The 23,436-nt window shown below is 32.0% G+C and overlaps 3 protein-coding genes and 1 non-coding gene across 6 annotated transcripts; 2 read left to right on the plus strand and 2 right to left on the minus strand.

Moving 5' to 3' along the window:
* Window positions 1-7,031: 7,031 nt before the first annotated feature.
* TRNAT-UGU lies at window positions 7,032-7,103 on the plus strand. Its single transcript has one exon. It is a non-coding gene; the product is annotated as a tRNA-Thr (tRNA).
* A 2,220-nt stretch (window positions 7,104-9,323) lies between these two features.
* Window positions 9,324-11,981, plus strand: LOC101220378. Of its 2 annotated transcripts, none has more exons than XM_004146516.3 (2): window positions 9,324-9,638; window positions 10,397-11,981. In XM_004146516.3, exons 1-2 carry the CDS (start codon window positions 9,513-9,515, stop codon window positions 11,663-11,665), a joined length of 1,395 nt encoding a protein of 464 aa, XP_004146564.1. In that variant the 5' UTR covers window positions 9,324-9,512; the 3' UTR covers window positions 11,666-11,981. The 2 variants fall into 2 exon arrangements, with proteins under 2 accessions (XP_004146564.1, XP_031740284.1); XM_031884424.1 differs by having other exon boundaries at window positions 10,454-11,981.
* Window positions 11,982-12,551: 570 nt separating this feature from the next.
* LOC101210378 (short-chain dehydrogenase TIC 32, chloroplastic) lies at window positions 12,552-18,093 on the minus strand. Its single transcript, XM_004146474.3, has 8 exons — window positions 17,631-18,093; window positions 15,550-15,781; window positions 15,005-15,084; window positions 13,999-14,152; window positions 13,826-13,904; window positions 13,578-13,662; window positions 13,096-13,142; window positions 12,552-13,008 (listed from the first exon to the last, which is right to left on the minus strand). The coding sequence occupies exons 1-8, from the start codon at window positions 17,734-17,736 to the stop codon at window positions 12,844-12,846; spliced, it is 948 nt and encodes a 315-aa protein (XP_004146522.1). The 5' UTR covers window positions 17,737-18,093; the 3' UTR covers window positions 12,552-12,843.
* Window positions 18,094-18,834: 741 nt separating this feature from the next.
* LOC101210623 lies at window positions 18,835-23,085 on the minus strand. Of its 2 annotated transcripts, XR_004216137.1 has the most exons (6): window positions 22,621-23,085; window positions 22,252-22,318; window positions 21,662-21,710; window positions 21,320-21,410; window positions 19,320-19,364; window positions 19,100-19,163 (listed from the first exon to the last, which is right to left on the minus strand). XR_004216137.1 is itself a non-coding variant. In XM_004146475.3 (5 exons), exons 1-5 carry the CDS (start codon window positions 22,852-22,854, stop codon window positions 19,097-19,099), a joined length of 462 nt encoding a protein of 153 aa, XP_004146523.1. In that variant the 5' UTR covers window positions 22,855-23,065; the 3' UTR covers window positions 18,835-19,096. The 2 variants fall into 2 exon arrangements, 1 of the variants encoding a protein (XP_004146523.1); XM_004146475.3 differs by lacking the exon at window positions 21,320-21,410 and having other exon boundaries at window positions 18,835-19,163; window positions 22,621-23,065.
* Window positions 23,086-23,436: the final 351 nt, after the last annotated feature.

The raw sequence follows: 23,436 nt of genomic DNA on the forward strand, positions 1-23,436 counted from the left end.
CATAAATAAAAAAACTCAAATCTCAAGAGTAAAGTTATAACATTTTGAAATGTAAGAACTCAATCGAAACCAAACCCAATACTTAAAAAATTAAAAATGCAACATCTCGAATTAACGGACCAAAATTGAAAACTAGACCCAAAACCATGGAAGATTTGCAATTGGAGGAGCTCAAATATTAAAATGGAAAGGAATAAATTAATTGGAAGTTGAAATACGAAAACCATCCTTTTGATAATTGTATGTCATACCACACCTCCTCCATACATCACATATAACACTTATCTTTATATATACAAAAACATGCTCAGTCATAATTTATCATACATGTAACAAATTCATTCTCACTTTTTTCTTAAGATATTTGATGTCATTCTTTGTATTTTCTATGAAAGTGAGATGTACCCAAGTATTAATGAAAAGGTAACACACTAGGGTATGCATTTCAAAATGCACCCATCTCCATGCATCCTCCACTCACCTCTCACATCAAAATCTAATTAAAATAATTTCAAAAGAGAAATAAGGATAATTCATCACATGAGAAATTCTAATTTGACAACTTAGTGTGAGCGATCCTAAGAGTTGTTCAAGGTTTTTTTTTTTTTTTTTTTTGTTGGCTGAAATAATGAAAGAGAAGAGGGGTTGTATTGTGTGGGGGCTATAAATGTTATAGCTAGGGTAAGGAGGGAGGAAGAAAGGTTTAGGCAATATATATAGGGTAAGGTTATAGGGGATGGTGTGTAGAATAATGTAAAAATTGATATCATAATATATATATATTGTCTCACCAATTCATTGATTAGTGTTTAAATGAGTGTGCTGAGTTATGAGTGGAGGGCATGCAATGTAGGGGGAAAGTAGCAGCTAAAAACAAAGGCCATGCAGTGAATAGTAGCAGAATGGGTAGGTAGGGCTACTCTCTCTTTTTTATATGTACCAATCTCCAACACACATAACACACACACACACACACACAACTTTTGAAAAAAACAAAGAAAAAAGGGTTTTCTTTTCTTTTTCTCTTCTAACTAAATTTCAGCCATAATCCTTCTCTCATTTATTGTTGTTCTCTCAACAGTTATGTACTGCAACTCCCAAACCAAACAAACCTTTCTCTCTGACTATACTCTGTCCCTTTTAATATATATACCCTCTCTATTCTTTCTTTATTTATTTTCCTCTCCCAACTCCTTTGGATATTTGCATGTTCCCCCCTCCCTTTCCCTTTCTCTTTTATATATGGCTTCACTCTTTATACCCTTCTATTCTTTTGCCTTGTTCTTCCTCACTATTTCTTTGTAATAATGTCATCAATCAATACCCCCTCTTGTGGTATTGGATCATTTAATTTTGATACGTAAATAACCCTAGCTAGTGAGTAGGAAACTAGTTATCAATCTCTTTTAATTATGGATAATCTTTAACTAACTCCTAATTCTCAAATACTTAGAATATTATAATCAACCGGATTTCGTGGACTTAAGAATTGAGTTGGACATGGACTACTACTTATTAAAATCTAAGCTTCTACTGATATGAGACAAAGAATAAGTTCTATATGGTCCAAGATTTGAACACTTCACAAAAATCATATAAAATGATCAATTTTTCCAACTTGAATGTTCTTGATTTACAACTCAACTCATGAATTACAAAATTCTAAAATCTCTGCGCCACTAAACTTAAAAAATCAAAAAGGCCAAAAATCAATCTATTGATATCTATCCTTGAAACAACCTAATGACGAAACCCCTTTAGATAGCTAGCCTTCAAGTGAAACCTCAATATTGCGTATCAAAGTTACACAAATATTCATTACTTCATATGTCATAAAAATGTTAAAAAAATAATTACATCAAAATTATTAAATAAAAATATAAACAATAATGTGATGCTCAAGATGGCTTAGGGACTTTTAGAGCCAATAATTTAAAAAGTTATCAATCATAATTAAACTTTAACCCTAATAGAATTTTATTAGTAGAGAGTCTTTTACTAGTAAAATGTCTATATAATTTTATTGTGGTCTATTGTCACTCATGAACTACAAAAGTTTATCTAAATTTTATTATAACCATTCCTAAAATAATTTGGTTGATTTCTCTTTTGAAATATGTGTATGTCCTAGTGCTCGATTATTATTATCTTCTGAAGGAAATGTGACCAAGGGAACAGTGAAAAAATAGTGGGAATGGATTAGCGAGAGAGAGGTAGGAAAAATTTCAAAGCATGAAATTGAGATAATTTTTTATGAAACAATATAACAAATAAATGAACAAAATAAAACACTTTTAAAAGGGTTAGGAAAATCCTCTTACAAGAATAAACAAGAAAATAGCTGAGAAATTAAATGAAGGTATTAAAAATGAAGAAAAACACATATTTAAAAAAAAAATAGTAGAAATCTCTCTTTAATCATAATAAAATTTCACTATGTAAAAAGTTTATATATCGTCGTTAATATGAAATTGAAACCCAATACAATATGATATCACCATAAAAAATGTGTTAAAAGTTAATTATTCTAAACACAAAAATTGGAAGAGAGTGTTTGGGACAAGCACCGAGTAAAACTACAATAACCATATTTTGCTACAATAAATGTTATTTAAAAATTCTTGATTAACTATGGCATATACATTGTTTTTTTTATAAGGAAACCCAACCAATCAATAAAGACTAGCCAAATTCTATTAAAATAGAGAAAGGTTACAAGGTTGGGAGGGTAGAGTACGATTAGAAGTGAATTAAGATAGATATCTCTAAGATATGAGTATGATAATAATTCAGTGTTTACCCCCAAACCCTCAAAGTTAGAACAAGTTGCATCTAAATATGAAGAGTGAAGAAGTGATTTTACAAAGAGAAAAAAACAGGGAAGAAGAGTGTGTGATAGAGGGAGGGGAGAAGGGGCTATGAAATAGAGGTGTAGTGTAGCATTATAGGAACATAGGATAGCATAAGACATATGGGGGTTTAATTAATAAATAGCATTCAACAGTGACAGTGGGCAGCCGATCCCATAAAATTAAAACCAACCACACACACACACACTCTCTCTCTATCTCTCTCTCTCTCCAACTATATTATAAAATATATAATATAAGGTTTGAATTTATATATATCATATAATATGAACTTTTATAAAAAAAAATGTGTTTAGGGCCGGCGGGGGTGGGGGGGACTCTACTGCATGATAGCGATACCTCCTTTTGTTTGCTATATGGTCATACCAATCCAATTCCCTCCCTAAAAACCTAACCAAAATCTCTATACACATACCTTATACCAACCAAACTTCAACTTTTACTTCTGATTTTAAATCAAGATCTAAATTATAACCTACGCCTTGTTATTTAATATCATTGTAGGCTAAGGTAAATCTACTTTATTCTCTTTGCTTTATGGGCGTTTTATTGGCAGGTCTCCAACATTAAGGAATCTATATATTCATTAGAGATTAGATAATATAAGGTTTCCACCCTAAAATTGGTTGTAATTATGGAAGTGTAGTGTATTTTTGTTATAGAAATTGTGAAGTCCATCCTTTTTTTTTTTTTTTGTAATAATGAAATTCCTCATCATTTGATACCATCCTTTTTTTACAAAGATAGGATAAGTGTATGTAATGATAGGATAAGTGCATGTGGGTAGTGACAACCAATGGGATTTGAACTAGCTAATGATATTAATTTGTATATTGTTTTAGTTATATATATTAGAGAGCATCAAATTTGAGGAGACTTGAATAATTTCTAGACCTATACTAAATTTTTCGATATGTACATGATTAACGTACTTCAATATTTTAACGAAGTTGGTATATTATTAGCATTCTCATATATGAATAATCACGTATCTTCCTATCGCTAAAAGGAAAATAAGAGTTCAAACAATAAAATAGGCATTAAAGTTATAATGTTAATTTTCAATTTGCCATTAATTAATTAAGCGACGATAGTGTTTATGTATAAGGTTAACTTCCATAAAGAAATAAATAAAGAAAGGAAGAAGAAAATGATTTATCAAAACGTAAGTTGCTAATTGAGCTATTAATTTTGGTAATTGTTTTAATTCGATATATTGTTATAATTAATGAGTACAACAATACATAGAATAATTCTAAGTTTAATTCATTACTAGACTTAATTGTTTCATTACATTTAATTAAGTAACTATTTAATTAGATATTAATATTTAACTTTTCAACTTTAATTAATAGTCTATGGATTGAAAAAAAAGTATTAATAATCTCAAACATTGAAAGTTCAAATATGTAATATTCATACCATAGGATAATCTACACCATCCGAGCGAACTCTTATATAATAAAACTTGTCCAAAAACATCTCTTTTGAATGGTGAAAATTGTAATGGTGACATTTATTCAAAATTAAAGTAGACATTGCAACATTTTATAGTTTCTAAATAGAGTTAATTATTTTTTAATATAGTAAATAAATACCATTGTTAGATGTGGATAGATACCCTAGTAGAGATGTTGATCCATTTTGAAAAAATAGTCAATGTTTATTTTGATCATGATTGTTTTAAAAACCCCCTCATTATCCAATGAGGGTCAAAGGATGCTTTCCCATGCACTGCTATATTTTAGAGAGCCTTATTATGATTTATAAAACTATGTCCATCTACCCCATCCTTATCATTTTGTAAATTAAATAGAGATATCCAACCAACCTCTCATCTTTTTCAACATTATCTGAGGTGATCTACTCTTTCTTCCTTTTTCTCTCTAAATTCTCCTCGTTTCAAAAAGCTCTTTACTAATTTTGATTTGGAAAAACAATCTTCAAACAAATCATATTGAAACTACTTTAAATATTTTGTAACGAGTGAGACTAAAAGAATAATTCCATGTTTAAAATCGGATCATCTTCCATCTAAGAAACTTATACATGAGTTTTTGAGCTTTCCACACTAAAGGATGTTCTCCTAAAAATTGATCTAACTATTACATATCATTTAAAGTAAAAACCATATCATTTTAGTAAAATCTTTCACTTTATTTCCTTTACTAATAAACAACCTGATTAACCAAATTTATATATTATATTTGCAATTTCTCGAAGAAAAGACTTTTGTCTAATTATATAATATATTATCTCAATTTATTTTCAATTAAATTTAGAGAGAAATAGAGGCAACTAATTTAAAAATGAAGATAAACCATGCCTAAATAATAAAATTGGCTTAGAGATAAAAAGGTGAGTTGGCCCAAAGTCGATTTGACCTAAGTCGAAGCCAAGCTCTCCATATCATGAATTCAACCCAACACAAATCAAGAGAGGTAAAAGGATAGTAGATCATCCAATTCTATACAATAAGTGTGAGAAAGGTAAAAGAAGGTAAGTTGAATCTCCATTATGAATTTCATAACTAATCTTATCTTTAGACTTTCTAGCTTAAACACCCAATTGTGAATGGTGATCTATAGCACATTGCAGTTCTTGCTTACTTATAAGTTATATTTTGATATGAAACCCTTAAAATAATTTTTAAATTGGGAACCTAAATATTGTTGAACCCCAAACCCTATAACAAATTCTAAAACTCAAAAGTCAAATTGACAACGACGACAATCTAAAAGGAAAAATTAGAATTGGATTGTATATACCTCTTGGTCTAAGACCAAAAGATAAGGAGAACTAGTTTCTTACTCCAAGTTTGAACATCCTTACTCCAAGTTTGAACAGTACATCATAAGCAATGTGATCAAACTTATCTCAATGTTCTTAGCATACAACCTTGCTTCAAGCGAAAAGAGGTAATGAAACTCTGTTATCTATTACACCATGGAATTTTCATGGAAAGAAAATCCCAAAACTCAAACATCCAAAAACTATTGTACTATATGTTCTTTTTCCTCTCTTTAAACTCATCCTACTGCACCACTAAAAAGTCTTTAAAGTTCACTCTACCCCTACCTCAGAAAAACTAAAAACACAAATAAAAATATATGGATCCAAATAATAATGAAAATACTTTGGTATGTTTTAAAAATTAAAATAAATTTACAAATTTCAATTTGTTTTATCTTCAACTAAAACCAACTATAATGCTTGTTCGAATCTCCTCAATTGAGTTCAACTCCAGTTAAAGTTGAGAATTCAACCGATTAAATAAAGCTTATTGACTCTTGGCATATAATTGGTTCTAAAAGTAACACGAAATCGTCATATTCTGGTTCTTTATTATTGTTGTCATATAAACATCACGTCACTTTATCAATTCAAATTTAGACAGCAACAATGAGTTACTATTGTATAGTACTAGAAAATTTGTTGTTTTTGAGTAGAATCGATATAGTAGTATCCCAAGGAAATAAAATTATAGAAAAATAGTGTGGCATTAAAGCATGGGGGCAGCAGTACATGTGTGGACCATAATATAAAAAGATAAAATGTTAAGCAATGGACCGCATGAGCATTAATTCTCACCTCCTCAATCACTGCCCACACCATATCCATCCTTACGCCTAAATGACAAAACCCTTTTCCCTCTTTCTTCTTCTTTTTTTCATTTTATCATCAATTCTAATTTTCGCTTCAAAAATATTGCACGCATTTTTATGTCTAATTAAGAGCCTATAATAACAAAGAGATCTTTACACTTCTAAAAGTCTTAAAATTATATGTTCAATACAATTTTTGAGGTTATATAAGTTTTGAAGGGATGACTTTTGCAAATTCTCCAATTGAAAACAAATTTGTTAACCATATTATAAATTCCATGCTTGTGAGTTATGTTTCAAACTTTAGAAATATTTTATCAAATAGACCATTTAAATATAGAATACAAAATCTGGTTAAATACAACTTTAAAAGCTCATACTTCACTGAACATATAATTTAACTTAACTTATAAGTTTAGTCCATTAATTTAAGGATTTAATCTAAAAAGTCTATGAAATTATAAATTTCGAATTGAAAAAATTGTAATAAAGTATTTGAATATTTAATATTAAGTTATAAAATATTTATGTATATATTTGATATGTAAGACAAGAAGCCCTTATAGCTCAGTGGTAGAGCGTCAGTCTTGTAAACTGAAGGTCCGTAGTTCGATCCTGCGTGAGGGCACCTTTTTTACTTTTTATTATTCTTTTTTCAGTTCTGCCATCCTCTACTACGTCTACCAATCTCTTTTATTATAAATAAATAAGATTTACTCTCCCATCAACTTCACAGACTTCCTTTCTTTTCATTCGTTGTCGGCTATGTAAGTAACATCATTTTGATTGCTTGAGTTCGATCAAGATTGAAGGCTAAAAAGAAAGTTTGAAGGATCTCAAGGCTATCTCAAACCTATTCTGGCCAAGAGTATCAATACAATGGTGAGGCATATCAGGACATGGGTATGCTTGTGATTGTGTAGATACAATCGTATATCGCATGTGTGGTTGATTTATCGCGTGTTGAGGATAATTTTGGTATTTTACATTGTGGATATGTGAGATTTTTCCGATTTTAAAATTGTTTATATAGTGGTTTGTTGTATTTATAAAAAAAAACTTTTTTTTTATATACTTCTCAATTAATATATTTCATACAAGATCACATAAGTAATTGCTGATATTTTGCTAAAAGAAAAAGAGATAGATAAGTGATATATGTAAAATAAAAGATGTCAATGGTAAATAGGTGCAAAATAATATTTAGGATATGAAGTAATAATGTGTCTATATCATTATTAGTTAGAGGACTATGCAAAATTATTGGAGTTAAAAGTCAAACATTTTCTTATTACATATATGGAAATCATTTAACCTCAAACTTCAAGAAGATTAATGCTTAATAAACGTCCATGTTCACCCAAAATTCTATATATTAAAACTCATATATGACCTTATATATTAATTATTGTTACCATAAATTGTTGGTGTGAAGAACTCACATGCATTCATCAATGTTGAGAGACTCGTTGGTTGGCTTGACTTTTCATCTTAATTTTTGCTTAATTTCAAGTTAGATTTTGTGTTAAAGTTTCTTTACTTTAATATTTAAGTAGTTAATACATGGAGTCAAAAGTGTACAGTTCAGTTAAGAACACAAAAGTAAGATTATGATTCTCTGTTGGAGATTACTTACGACTATTCTCATTTAAGTCATCAAAGGAGATGCATGTTTTTCTACCGTTGCTTCTCAATTTTCATCTTGCGCCTCAATAGGACTTTGGACGTTACTTGAAACAACCCTTCAAACTATAAATTAAAGCAAATATTAGAATGAAAAATCAATAATAAAAAGCTAGTAAATGGCATAATATGACAAATAGGTTAAAAAAGAATGAACATAAGAATAATTAATAAGTGAATCGAATGATAAAGGGAAGTATAGTTTAGGAAGCATATTTATGTTCCCGTAATAAAATCATAATTGAGTAGATGGAAGATATAAATTAGTAGTTTAAAATTAGAGGAGAGAGCATATTCTATTATTCATTAGTCACACGTGCGTAGAGGTAAAGGAAGAATAGGTCATTGATTTGAAAGTAGGGATTATATTATTGAATGTTAGAGAGAAAAAAATTGAAAAATTCCAAAAACCAACAAGAAGTCTATTAAAAAATTCAAATTATGAAATAGATTAGTACACGCTTTAGCTTTAGCAAGTAGGGTTGTTCCTTACGAAACCCCACCTTACCAAATCACCACTATTATAATTTATATATGCACACGTGCCCCAATTATGTTTTTATTCCAATTCTTTTTCTATTAATTTATACAATTGTAAATATTGTGTGGTTTTATATTAGTTAGATGAATTAGGTCTATAAATTTTAAAGATGATATCAATTTAATTAAGGTTGAAATTTGTTTTCAGTGTATCCTTTTTGTCATGATTAATTTATGTACGTGTGAACTAAGGGTAGAATTGAAAAATATAGAATTTAAAAGATAAGCATTGTTAGGAAAAGCTTGACCCTAATATTTGGGTTGTTGGACAAACTACTAAAAGAGAGGAAATGAATCTAAAATTTTAAAAAAAGAAGAGAAAAAAAATGCATCGCCGTGTTTGACTTGAAAATACATATTAACCTATAACTAAAACCCAATAATTATCAATAATTATAATTATTTAATGAAAAAATATTCAACTAACTTCACTCACTTTCACATCTTAATTTAATTTTGAAAAAGTGTCAAATTATTTTTTAAATATAAATATTGAGAGTGTATGGATGATAAGGTTGTATGAAATTTTAGTATTAATTTATAGATTTATTGGTTATATATATTTGAAAAATCGAATTAATTGAATTACATAGTACTAATAATATATGTTTTTAAAATGATTTATTTAATTAGAATTGGTTTCCGTCTTGTTGCTTCTATCTCGCTAACGAACCTTCTCTTCACTTTCATACTGCAAAATCCCCTTGTTTCGAATTTGCCTAAGAATTTCATGATCTCTTCTTTGTATGTTGAATTACGATTCTTCTTTCTATGAAACCCATCGGCGATTCTCTCTTTCCAAGTAACGATAGCGATGAGACGACGTACGGATACTGATGATTTCAGGCCTGTTAACAATAATACTTTTCAAACAATTACTGCCGCCGCTGATGCGATCGCAACCGTCGATCATCGTTTCCCTCGGGCTACTGCCGTCCAGGTATTATTATTGTATTCTATTGTTCGGATCAATTCACCTTCTATTCAAATCATTCATTTGGTATTTTTAGAATTTAGTGTTGGTTACTTATGGATTGATAATATTGACCTTGTTTTTGGAAATTACTATTCCTTCTTAATTCCGTTAGGTATTAGGATGTACTGTAGTTGTTTTTCGATGGATGAGATGATATTATAGCGGAATGGAATCTGTGTTGTTTTTGTTTTGGATTGTGAAATTCTATTTAAGGCTTTTAATTTCCCATTTTATTGCCTGTTCCTTCTGTTTGTTTGCTTAGAAACTGTGAATCGTCACATGGAAACATGAAAAAAAGGGGAATCACGAGCTGAGTTGGGTTCTGCTTTTTTCTGCTTTTTCTGCTTTTGGCTTTCTTCTTCCCTTATGATTATTAGATTTTTAAGGATTGGGAAGTACCAAGATTAGTGTTATTGGGTTTGGATGACTGTGTCAGGAAGCAATGTGCTGCTGTAGCCCCAATGTTATTTGTCTTTTTGTAATAACACTAGGCACTTTTTAACCAGAAAAAAGCATCTCTTTCTCTCCATTCTCTTTATCTTTTCAAAAAAGAGAGAGAGAGAGGTGTTGTTTTTTAAATGCATTCTATATAGAGGAAGAGTATTGCTTTTTTTATAAAGATTCCAACAAATGAGGCTCTCATTTGCCCAAGCACTTCCCCACTGTTTTGTACTGATGTCATTATCAGTTTCCTCTTTTTCTCTTTGTTTGATTACTAGCAGAAAAGAAGATGGGGCAGTTGTTTGAGTATTTATTGGTGCTTTGGATCTATCAAACAGAGGAAAAGAATCGGGCATGCTGTATTGGTACCAGAACCAAGTCCTTCATCTGAGCCTCATGAAAATACATTACAATCACCAGATATTGTGCTTCCTTTTGCTGCACCTCCTTCTTCCCCTGTTTCCTTACTTCAATCTGAACCACCTTCTGCTATGCAGTCGCCTACTGCTTTAATCTCTTTCACTTCTCTTACTGCTAACATGTATTCTCCTGATGGGCCTTCCTCCATTTTTGCCATTGGCCCATTTGCTCATGAACCACAATTAGTGTCTCCACCTCTGAATTTCTCTACTCTTACTACTGAACCATCAACTCCCTTCACTCCTCCCGAATCTATCCACTTGACTACACCTTCTTCCCCTGAAGTTCCTTTTGCTCAGTTTGTTCAACCTACTCTTCCGAAAGTTGAGTCTGATAATCAATATACATTTCCTAATGATGATTTCCAATCTTACCAATTCTATCCAGGTAGTCCGGTTAGTCACCTCATATCACCACGGTCGGTTATTTCTCGTTCTGGGGCTTCATCGCCTTTGCCTGACTATGATTTTGCTTCCTTTGGTTCTCAATTTTTGAATTTCCCACTAGAAGTTCCACCTACTTTGTTGAACCTTGACAAACATTCCATTCATAACTGGCGACAACGTCAAAGTACTGATTCTTGTACTCAAGATTCTATAGAATTCAAATCAAGTAATGACTTTGTTTTGAATCCCCAAACTTCAGAATCTATGTCTGATCACCACGCAACAAATGAATCTCAAAATATTCAAATTCTCATCGATGATGGAAGTAAAAAGGAGGAGGAGCCAGGTGCTACTAATCATAGATTCTCATTTGAGCTATCTGATGGGGATGTTTTATTACAAAGCGTAGGAAGTAAGCCATTGGAATCAAATGAACTTGCGGTTGAATCATCGCCAATACATGAACCATTTGAAACGACTAAAGAAAATTCTCCTCATGGTGACCATACTTCAAATGTTATAGAAGAAAAGACAAAAGCTGACGGTGATGAAGCACATCAACGTCAAGAACATCATTCCGTTACACTTGGGTCTGTGAAGGAATTCAATTTTGATAATGGTAATGGAAGTGACACACATAACCCAAATATAAATTCAGAATGGTGGATTAATGCAAAGGATGGTAGCACAGAAAGCACAGCCACCGGGACCTGGTCATTCTTTCCAATGACGCAACAAAGATGAGCAAACTGGGGCAGTTGCAAATCGATAGGTAAGACCAACAGCAAGAGGAATTGTTAGTTTTGAAGGTTTTAAACATGTCAAATTATGAAAGAGCCTGACCAGAAGCCTTTTTTTTCAACAATATGACCTAAAACAAACAACGCCAGATATTATTAGATAGAACGATAGAGAAATTGTAGATTCAATAGGACCTTATTAACAAACACTTGTGGCTTGTGACTCGTCACTTGGATTGTAATAGATATCAAAGTCTTGATAGAAATTGAAAGCATGTAAATATGGTAATAAGAAGTTTTTTTATTTCATCTTTACAATATCCCGAGTATTGATTTTGAATTTTTGAATTAGTTAGCAGAATACACAAAGTTGAAATTCTATTGAATTCGGCTATACCTAGAAATGTTTCATTCATAAGTTGCACATCACTAATGCGCCTACCCTAAGTGCCCATGATGTTTTCTTTAATCACGTTCCTCATGTTTTCTTTAATCACGTTCCTCATTTGAACAATGTTATGACCCATTTTTTGACATCCAAGCTATGAAAGAGCAAACTTCTTTAACTCTCTATTCTTCATAACTTGAGAGGTTTGGGTTACTTATTTCCATTAATGTTGGTTGAACTCATAAAATAAAATAAAATAATCACCATATCTAAAACTTATTTTGCAATGATTTACAGCGGTTGGGTACCCTTTTCAATATTTGAACGTTTCCTTTCATTTCAAAGCAAAAAATAAGAAAAATGTCCTTTAAATATCTCATCTTAGAAATAAACAGAACAAGCATATAGTAAGTTGGAAACTTGTCTACAAAACAAATAGGTTTCTCTTTCTAATTCTAAGGTGCTTTTGAGTTTTTAAGTACTTGAAAAATTACTCAAAACGAACCCTAAAACATCGCAATATGAAATGAATATGAAAAACAATTGTACTTGTTTTCAAACAAAAGCATTACAACTGTGCACTCGTATATGTTTCAGCTAACATTCAAATGTCCCCATTATAGATCTATAACTGTGTCTTCTCCCTGTTTATGTTTCAATCGAACGGGAGTTAAAAACTAAAAACTACAAATAATAACTCATCTGCTTTCACCATTTAACTGTCCATGTATCTATAACATGAAGCCTGAGATAAGAAGCTAAGAATAAGAAAGGCTTCTCTTAAGAATATTCAATTATTTTGGGTTGGTTAGATCCACACTGAAATCCCACAGTTTCTTGGCTAAATCCATATCTTTAGCATGATTTGTTGGGTTAGCAATATTACTATCAACAAAATACTCTCCACTTACCCCTTTCACTTGGGGATTCAGTGCTACATAACACTGAGTTGCTGCTCCCTACATCCAATGAAAACTTAATCAAATAAAAACCCATCCAAAAGAAACAAAATAAATAGTCTCCAAGAAAATTTTGTATGGACATACCTGCTGGACATTTTTAAGCACGTATTTAGCGACCAAATTAGTAACAGCTGTAAGAAAAAGAAACAAATCATATATAGACATCAACAGATGACAGAAATGTGAAAGCATTACAACTAATATGGTAAATGTTTATATTCATTCCATGCCTACGTCAACCTAACTGCAGCTCAACTGGTTGAGACTTCAGACAAATAACAAATTAAGACATATGTCTTAAGTCCTCAAATAAGAGGTCAGAGGTTTTCATTAACTTTCAGTCCAAATGCAAATTGAATTGCCCTGCGTACTACGATCTATACAAGTGTTTTTGTACTTATAAAAACTTAGAAAGTTAATGCAAACATGCCAGTAAAAAGAAAAAACATCTAATTTATGTATAAACAAAAACAGATTCATGCCCAGTTGAAATGAAAAGACAAGCGTTATGCTTTGAATCTACTACAGCATATTTTCCTTATACATATGAAGGGCAAGAAAGTTACCATTAATGGTACTATGGAAGCGTAGCAGATTGGTAGCAATTGATCCAGGATGAAGAGCGTTGGCTGTTATTTCTACCCCTTCTACCTATTGAAAAAAGTAGGGAAATTTATTGAGTTTGACTGGACAAGATAACTTAAAATAATAATCACGAACAAAGGAGTTGCAGGGAAATGAGCCTAAAGCTTGAATTACAAGATTCAAGTTCTAAAGCTCTGGTTGTAACTTCGATAAATAAACCAATAGGTACCTTTAACCGCCTGGCAAGCTCTTTTGCGTGCAATATGTTGGAAAGCTTTGATTGTCCATAAGCTAAGATGGTTCTGTACCTAAAATTTTACATGATACAGTGAACTACTAAATCACATTCAAAGAGACTTTTGTGGAAGTAATCATCAACAAAAAAGCAATTTAGATTGTTACTCTGATTCATTATTGATTTTATTAAAACGAATTCCTTCACCATATGTAATTCGGTGACCCTCTGATGATAGATTGACAATTCTTCCTTCCTTTTTGCTTTCAAGCACAGTTTTTTTCATGGTTTCCAGCAGAAGGTTCGTCAGGAGAAAATGTCCTACAAAAGAATACAGTTTCCCCATTCCCCACAAAAAGAATAAAGCAGAGACAAATCAAATTAACTAGCCAGAATATAGCAGAAATTAATCGGAGAATGACACAGGTGGATGCAATGCATGAATGCAAGTTTGACAGTTATTGTTCTCTTAGAGTAACTGTAACAAAGTAAATCTATATTCATTTCAAGTGATCAGTAATATAAGCTTACTTTAGAAAATAATTCTTCAAGCAATCAGAAAAGCAGTAATCAATTAGATTATTGACAACCATTTTTATTTAGTTAAGAAAATGCACCTCGACAACATGAAGGAGACTGTTAAGAAATCGACAAAAGAAAACAGAACACGTAAAACAATAGAAGAATCGATACAGAGGTTTACTTATTCTCTCAAGGGCAGAAAAATAACAATTTTATTATTGGAGAAGAATTCAGAAAAATAGATAATAGAGGCTCTTCTACGATTAGAGAGTTCATATAGCGCACTTCTCTAAACTCTACTTGGTCGTTTGAAGCACTAGATAACAGATTCAATCTGTTCCAATAGTGACTTTAGCATTGAAGAAGCATGAACATAGACATCACACAAGGTAATAATCTAACTCCATAATGACGACATATCAATGCCTTGAAAACGATAAGCAACAAGTCAAAAATGTCACTATTTTATGATTTTCTAAATATATAATAAATTCCAGTTAAGTTATACTATTAGTATTACTGGGAATTCATGTTACAACTTTATCGTGGACAAGCGTTATAAGAATTGTAAAGCATAAAATGAATACATTTAAGCGCCAAGCTCAATAGAAAGAATTGTACTCTTGTTACAAAGTTTTTATTGAAACATACCTAAATGATTTGTTGCAAACTGCAGTTCTATGCCATCATGGGAAAGCATAAAAGGAGTAGCCATAACACCAGCATTGTTCCTTCAATTAAACAAAAGATGTTGTATTATTATCCAAAGTCATGAAATATGCACGCAACAAGCCCTTCAAATAAGCCCACATAACAGGTTAACCACAACTTTCCAGGTCCAATAAGACTGAACACCCAACTTAACTTAAACCCTACCCCAAAAATAATAAAATAATGACCAAATGATTTGTTTCAACATCATCAGATATGTTATTCACCAATGTCTATTTCAGCTAAGTGGATCCAAATTCCCTCTTTTTGAGGCAATTGTTAACTTTCCAGCCAGTTATCTAATAAAATATGTCATTGTCAAAACAATGAGTGAAATAGAAGCAGCAGAACTTCCATGGTCATAAGATGTAGAACCTGCGTCAGACAGGTTCGACTGAAAGAAATGTACAAATGAAAATGCAGATATGCATAAGCAGGTTTCATAAACAAAGAATTTTAATGTACGGCTTCAAATCAGCTCTTACATGAGAATATTTAGTGGAAGGCCAGATGCAATATAATCTGCTGCAAATTTCCTCACAGATTCCATCGAAGAAAGGTCTAACTCCATGACATCAATTTTAGCAGAAGGGGATTCCTTCAACACTGCTTCTTTTACTTTTCTTCCTGCTTCAATATTTCTTACAGCCATAATGACATAAACTCCTCGTAATGCAAGAACACGTGTGCTCTCTTCGCCGAGACCACTTGAAGCTCCTGAAATCATGAGGAAGAAAAGAAAATGAGCTCATATTTCAAAATTGAAAAACTTCAACAATTTTTTGAATAAAAAACACTTGATCATCCTCTTCTTTTGGCCTTTATCCTTTTAGAATTATAATGAGGCTGTCCCATTTATCCATTTCTATGTCAAGAAGCTTCTTCTACGGTTTACGTTCCAAACTTATCCCAAAGCAGACCCACAGGCCATAATTACAGATTGGAAGCCCTTTGAAGTTAGCAATTGTATAAATGGATAATGAAGACTCATCACTAAACAGTTTAGCTGCGTCCCAATAACATATTCCCAAAAAGTAATTTTCCCCCTATTTCCTAATTAGAAATTGATTGCCCTTCAATAATCTGATTCCAGGAACTGAGATTAGATATCTTCTTTATGAAATTTGGAATGCCAGCTGCTAGTGATTGCCCAATAAATTCTTCTTATGATTTTCTTCCTAAAGGCTGAATCATTACAAGCAAATCCCCACAGCATTTCGAAAACAAATCTAAATTTCTTATTCACAAATCTCCCTTCCCAAACCTCCATAAGTTTGTATGGCATAACTTTTTTTCAACCAACCCGATAGCCGCCTCCTTCCTTATTATCCCATTCCCGAAGGAAGCCTCATTTTGTCAATGGAAGCACCAACTTTGGAAGGGATTCAACAATAACTTGACTCTCACTGGCTTGTTTAGAAGTCTTGCTCGAAAACACTTTTCATCCCAGAAGGAAATTTTCTCTCATTTTGTCAGAGTTTTGTTCTCAGAAAAAATTTGTCTTTAAAGAACACACAGTTTTGTCAATCACAGATGATTTTTTTGGTAGATTTTGAAATGATTGTTCATATAAAATCAATAATGTTGCCCTAATTTGTGATATATATAAATTCAAGATGAAAGGTAACAATACAAATACATCATCCTAATGGATCTATTTTGAAGCAAAAAAGTAAAAGTAAACAAGCGTCAAATTCCATGTCAAGAAAACCTTTTAGAACTTCATCCAAACTGAGTAATGTTTTGAATGATACTCGAACAAAACATCAAATCTTTCAACGTTCTTGCAAATGATCATTCAAATTCTCTCTGTTTCAATTTCAAAAATAACAATTATTCTGCTAACTGCCAAGTATAATAACCTGACAGCTAAAGCTCAATCTATACATAAATCTTCATATACAAAATCCCATTACTTCATTGATTTCTGCATAGCACATATAAAGGAAGATTAGATTGAAGGAATTGAAAAAAAAAAAACAGAATAAAAACCAACGACACCAAATTGAGACTGAACAATCAAAGAATAGCTACAGAACAGCCTCAATGAGCATACTATTCAATTATAGCCAAGGAAATTTTAAGATGTGTTATGTTACCACTTTTTCTTTATAGAAACAACTTAATAAAAGAATAAACAAATCCAAGAAAAGAGAGACACCCCTTGGCCTCTATTAGGAAAGGGCTCAAGCTATGCAAAATCATGTCTAGAGAGTAGTCACAAAAGTCTTCGATCAAAGCCCATGAGAGCAAACAAGTGTTCAAACTTCACAAGGGTCTATATCCCTCCCTCCAAAAGTCCTATCATTCACCTCACGCCACAAAGTCCATAGCATAAAATTTTCATTAAATAAAAAACAAAAAGCGATCAAGTTGTGAGTCAACAACTAAACAACCAAAATTCACTCAAACAACAAGGTACCAAGCTTGCTATATACACTATTTCACCATCAACTATTAAGAGTGACAAGACAAGAGAGGTAATAAATAACAAACCCCATATCAAAGAAAAGATCATAATAGAGGGAAAAGAACAGAAAAGGAGAGAAAAAAAATGAAAGGAAACCTGTAACAATAGCAGTGAGGCCATTGCCATCAATTCCTTCGGTGACTTCTTCTGCAGTAGAACGGGCTGAAAACCCAGATGGTCCTTTCCATCCAAAAATCCACATATTTGAGATTTCTAGAAATCGCTAAATCTCTATGGGTTTCAGTAATGTGAAAATGGGTCGGTTAGGGATAGTTTTTCAGATGATTTTGGATTTGTTGGCTTGACTTGATTCAAACCAATGTGTAAGAACGTGAGGGAAAGTATTATTTTAAGAACTAGATCATTTAATTGAATATAAAATGAAAAAAATACTTCCTTTTAGAAACGAATGGCTTCCATCATCTTTTTGTATATGGAATGATGATGCAGAATCTCTCCCATACTCCCTTTTCTTATTGTATATTATTGTTTTAGAGAAAAACATATATATAAATAAGAGAACATTAATTTATCGATGTTATGAAAACCAAAACATAAGCTTTATTTATCAAACTCTGTTAGAATTGTTAAGATTGTGATAAGAATTAGCTAAAAGATTTGGCATTTCCAACCAATCCAACGTTGACGGATGATCCAAAGTATTGATGTATTCTTCTTTTTTCTTTTCTTTGAGGGCCACGTTGATGCTGATTGGAACGTCACTTGACATTGCTTATTAATTGAACATTACAAAACAGTACTTTCTTTTTGTCCATAGTATTGATTTGACTAAGAACACTAAATTGTTCTTCATTTCCTTCTTTCCCACATTGTGATGTAATTTTTTTTTTGAAGGAATCTTGACTCTGAACTTTGTCATCAACTAGTTTTTAAGGAATTAGCATTCAATTTTGTTGAAATGTTAAACATGTCTCATAAATTATTGAAATAATGTCAAAAAAAAATTAATACTAATTGATATAGTTGACATAAAGTGGATTTTCATGTTTATAAGCTTCCAGTTTTATGACTAGTAAGTATACCAATTAATAAAGAAAATGTTAAATACACAATTGAAAATTTAGAAACTTATTCACCACGATAAAAAAAAAAAAGAAAAAGAATTTAGAACTTCTTAAACATTTTTATGAGCTTAGAAAATTCAAAAATCTATTGGAATTTTTTTAAAATTTAGGGGGTAAGTAGACATACTAAACTTCCCATTGAAGCCAATTTTTTTTTAATTTTTAAAAGATAAAAATATAAATAAATATAATATATAGCCTCTATGGACAAGAACTCTCAAAAGCTGAATAGCCTCCAAGGAAAAGAGACCATTATAACTATTGAAACCACAAACCCAGTATATATTATTAAGCGATCAAGAAAATCTATTTCTGGATAAATACATCAAAGAACCTAACATGCAATGAGATGCTTCCTAGAGTAAAATGTGAAGGAAGCTATGGAATGAATATTTTTTTCTTCATGAACTGTATTCTCTCTTTGGTGGAAATAAAAATCCTTGAGCTTGCAAGAGCCACGATACGACCGAGTGGAGCTCATGGAAAATTAAGGAGCTTGTTCACAGCCAAGTCAAGTTCATCCACGTTCTTCCTCAAAACCTTTCTAAGCAAGAATCAAGGAAGTTGTGTAATGCAGAGGATTGAAACATGAGGAAATGACAGCCAGATAAAGAAACATTAGAATGATCTACTAGGCATGTAACTAATCTGGGAGCATGACAAAAAAGTAAAAAAAGAAGGAATGAAATAGAAAGGATACAGCTGAGCAGCTAGATTATCCATGCCTTTCATTTCCTGATTCAATCTGCAAAACAAGAAAATATAATCCAAAGTTACGGTGTTTGCAACCCGTCCTAATCATGATCCTCAAGATTGTTTAAAAGGTGTAAGCTTCAATTAGAACAGAAAAACATTGATGAAAATCTTTAGAATGTAAAATTGTGTTTTACTAATCCTCAACAGATAGTATAGAAGTGTGTGATGGAAATGAAGGGAGTACGAATTTTCAGTTTAAACGAGATCTTAAAAGTTTTGAATTAGAGAGATGAACTAGGTTAATCCCATTGACAGAGATGTTCGATCAAGTAACTTTGGAACTTGTGCCCTGAAAACTCTGGCCTATACAGTTGCTCTCGCTCTTCCTTGTCCAAGCATTTATATGGCAGAATCCAATGTCTCCCAACAGTTACTTCAAAGTTTTTCTGGGTGTGGAAGATACTTAATAGATTAGATTCTTCTTTTGAACAGTTCCTAACACAAGATCTGTATTGTGGATAGAATAGAAGAGAAGAATCTGAATTTACTTTCTCTTCTCCCCCACTTGGGGGATTCTTTGCCAAATGTGAGAGAATATTGGATCATCTTTGAGTTTTTTCCTCTTCTTTTGCTTCTACTTTTAAGTCCATTTGTCTCCAAGGGGCAAGTGTCAAGAAATCATCCTATGTTAGTTGAATAATTTATCACTCCGTATTTCCAAGAGTAATTACAACTCTTTTGGCCAATGGGGATGCTTCACCTTCCCTTTTGTTACTATCTTTCTATTTCATGCATTATTCTTATCACATGATGGGGAAAAAACATTATCAGTCATCAATATAACAACATCATTGTAACTATAATCTTAGAGATAAGTTAGTCATATGTTATATGATGGCAACTCATGGTATGTGAAGTTAGAAGTGGAAAGCATGAACACTTTAGTTGTCCACATCCCCACGCCCCCCAATTTTTTTGTGTTTTCATTTATGATTTCTTATGCTAACACTAATCCCAAATTTACTTCTTGTGTGTTTAAATTTCTTCACATAAACAACAAAAAAGTAAAAACTAACATTTTTGTACATGAAGTTAACGAAAAAATCTCAAGATTTGTTTTGAAACCGGAACTTCAAGGGATAAAATGAAACTTTCCAAATTTCAAGGTATAATTGAAACATGCACCATAGTTTAGGGGTATTTTTATAACTTAGCCTATGTACAAATAAAAAGATACCTACGTGTAATCTACTAATGTTTTCGCAGATTAATCTTTGATAGGAGTAGGACAAACACAACTCCGCCAATATACTGAACTTGGCAAGTAGAATCATCAAAATATAAATTGGAGCCAGAAAAATGTTTCACATAAAATAGTGCCTTAATTAAGTGAAACCCTAGTGGTTAAGGAAATAAAAAATTCTCAAAAACTTATGCTCCCATCAGATGAGAGACGCAAAAAAGAGAGTTCAATGCGATGGCTAAGCAGATTTGTAGTATGAGGCTGACATCCAACACCTATTTTTTCTTTATATATATATATAAATAATATCTATTGAAGCAACCTTAAAAAATTTCCACACTTGAACACAATCAAACTAACAGAGAACTCATGAAGGGACTTAACTCCCCATATAACAAAGAGAAACACCAAATAGCTTCTCAAAGTGTCCAAATTGCAATTTTGATTACTATAACAATAATATTTCTTAATAATTTTTTCAGAAAAAAAATTTCAATGAGTTTAAGTACCAAGTAACATATTTATAGTTACTTAGCTACCTGGCATCGTATATTCAAGCATCATTTCTGTTACAATTGAATAAAACAGAAATCAACAAACATAATGAACTGTTTAATTTCTGGAGTTAATTGTTGAATAAAAATGCTATCATTAATGATTACTTACCTAACGTCAGTTTCTAAAGTAACAATTGGGTAAAATGCATAATAGGTTTTGCTAAAAAACTCAAAAGATTAAACTATAATTATGGACGAAGAAACCTTTTTTAATGTGTATGTTTCAATCTGATCTCTGACTTGTACTTGGTTCAAGAAATTCCATTGATCATTTCATGCAGCAGGTTGTAAAAAGCTACAGCATCCACAGAGTTAACACATTTTGACAAATGGAGTTAAAATTTTAATTTTTGCTAGTTGTGCATTATTCATAGGAAACACAGACGTCAAATAAATTGGAACTTATATCTCAAGAACCAAAAATACAATTATGCTCGTCCTATCATGATATGGTTCATTCAACAGTGAATTAGTCTTTAACTAGAAACAGAAAACAAAGGACACTAAGTCAGAACAAAAGAGATACCAGAAGATATTGAAGCATACCTCAAGGAAGAATTAATGTATCGATTGCCCTTTGTTGCCGCATCAAGCACTACAGGGTTGAAAGTACAAAAAACTCATGTGGAGTATCATCAAATAAAAAGGGTATTTGTTAATATTATAGAAGCAACCTACGATAACTGTGGATATGACGAATGAAAGTTATGAGGAATGTAGAATAACCTTTGACCTTTGTTATACTAAAATTCACAATAGAACACAATCTGACTAAAGCTATGTAATGCTAAGAGTTTGTGCATCTTGCATATATCTTTTGCATTGAAGAAGTTCTATGTCTTCACGAGTCTGATTGCAACCAACCTCTTCTCCAAATTTATAATGAAAAACCGGCACAAAACCCAGTAACATAACATACAATCTCAAGGCAATCACTAAGTTCAACAACCACATCTCAAACAGAACAAGGAACATATGAATGAACAGATTGAATTTTGATTAATACACAAAAATGACCAGATGTATATAATAAGTTTAGCAGCATCAGTGGTAGACAATGACACATCTAACTACCATATACTCGACCATTCCTGTCAGTCAAAATCATCCCTTTTTTATTTCACAGTTTCACTTACCAGATTCTTGAAGGCGGCCTGCTGCATCGTTGAAGCAATGCATATGATCAATCGAGTTGCTGGTGACCTACAAGATTATCCTAATCCCAGTCAGATAAACAGCATGACAAGACGGGCAAAGTCAGGATTCACCATTAATAATCAAATTTGGTAAAGTTGTGGAACTCAAAAATTCTAAAATAGTGTTTTTATTCCATCTTCAACATATTAAAAGCAACCCAATTAAAGATGGAAAATATCACAATTATAGGACATGCTCTGCAAGAACTAGAAGTTGGATAATAAAAAAATGTGCAATTGAACTACGTACTAATTCAGTTGGTTAAATCAAACAGGAAAACAAGAAAAGGGATGTGAAAACTATAAAACCTCGGAGAGAACAGAGCGCAGGGAAGCAAAGAGAGAGGTGAAGCTCTCAGCCATGGCGAGAGAGTCCTTCTCAACGACTTCAATGGCTTTGAGAATCTGGGCTTGGCTCAAAGAAGATTGGGTTTTGGTGCAATCTTCAATGACAGAAGAAGTGGTCGAATTTGGGGATGTCGCTGGAATCTGACATTCAGTTTCGATACTCGTCGTCGAAGAATCCGCCGGAGATTGCTCCATTTCTCGATGAGTTTTGAAAATGAATTCCAAAATTGGGATTCTTTTGAGTTCCCATTGGGATCAGGCCATTGCTCCAACAAAGCGCTTCTCTTAGTAATTCATTGGTGGTTAGATTTTAGTTTCTTTTGTGAAGTTCAATAAATGGGTTGGTGTTGGTAGTTCAATTTAGGGATGTTTTTTTAGTACTAAATTTAGAGATTTCTATCCATATAGCTTCGATAAATAGGTTTTGATTATATGATATTTTTTTTTTTCACGTAAATGACATAATTGACTATTATTTTATGTAAAAGTTGGACTCCATTTACTTTTTCTTTGTAATTGGAGTATGTGGGGGTTGCCAGAGAGCAATTGGAGTGTGTGGGTTGTGTCATGTGTGAGTGAGTGTTGTAGAGGTAAGAGGGCGAGAACACATCAAGATGGGATCAGCGTTGTGCATGTCATTGGTGAAACAGCAAGTGAGAGAAGAGAAAGAAGCATCAGATGTAAGGTGTTGAATTATTTTTATTTTTAGTTTGGATTTTCACTTTTTAACTTTTCTGAGGAATTACTTAAATTTCGTCGCTACAAAAATTTATGAAG

The sequence above is a fragment of the Cucumis sativus genome, chromosome 4 (genome assembly GCF_000004075.3).
Source record: "Cucumis sativus cultivar 9930 chromosome 4, Cucumber_9930_V3, whole genome shotgun sequence".
NCBI lineage: Eukaryota > Viridiplantae > Streptophyta > Magnoliopsida > Cucurbitales > Cucurbitaceae > Cucumis > Cucumis sativus.

Excerpts from the sequence above, each read along its gene's own strand:
- LOC101220378 (XM_004146516.3), top strand. The coding sequence starts at position 9,513 with ATGAGACGACGTACGGATACTGATGATTTCAGGCCTGTTAACAATAAT. Across the intron at positions 9,639-10,396 it reads CTCGGGCTACTGCCGTCCAG|AAAAGAAGATGGGGCAGTTG; the intron begins GTATTATTATTG and ends GATTACTAGCAG.
- LOC101210378 (XM_004146474.3), bottom strand. The coding sequence starts at position 17,736 with ATGTGGATTTTTGGATGGAAAGGACCATCTGGGTTTTCAGCCCGTTCT. Across the intron at positions 15,085-15,549 it reads CTTCCACTAAATATTCTCAT|GAACAATGCTGGTGTTATGG; the intron begins GTAAGAGCTGAT and ends GTTTAATTGAAG. Across the intron at positions 14,153-15,004 it reads GTTTGCAACAAATCATTTAG|GACATTTTCTCCTGACGAAC; the intron begins GTATGTTTCAAT and ends ATTCTTTTGTAG.
- LOC101210623 (XM_004146475.3), bottom strand. The coding sequence starts at position 22,854 with ATGGAGCAATCTCCGGCGGATTCTTCGACGACGAGTATCGAAACTGAA. Across the intron at positions 21,711-22,251 it reads AGGCCGCCTTCAAGAATCTG|TGCTTGATGCGGCAACAAAG; the intron begins GTAAGTGAAACT and ends TCAACCCTGTAG. Across the intron at positions 19,164-19,319 it reads GATAATCTAGCTGCTCAGCT|AAAGGTTTTGAGGAAGAACG; the intron begins GTATCCTTTCTA and ends ATTCTTGCTTAG.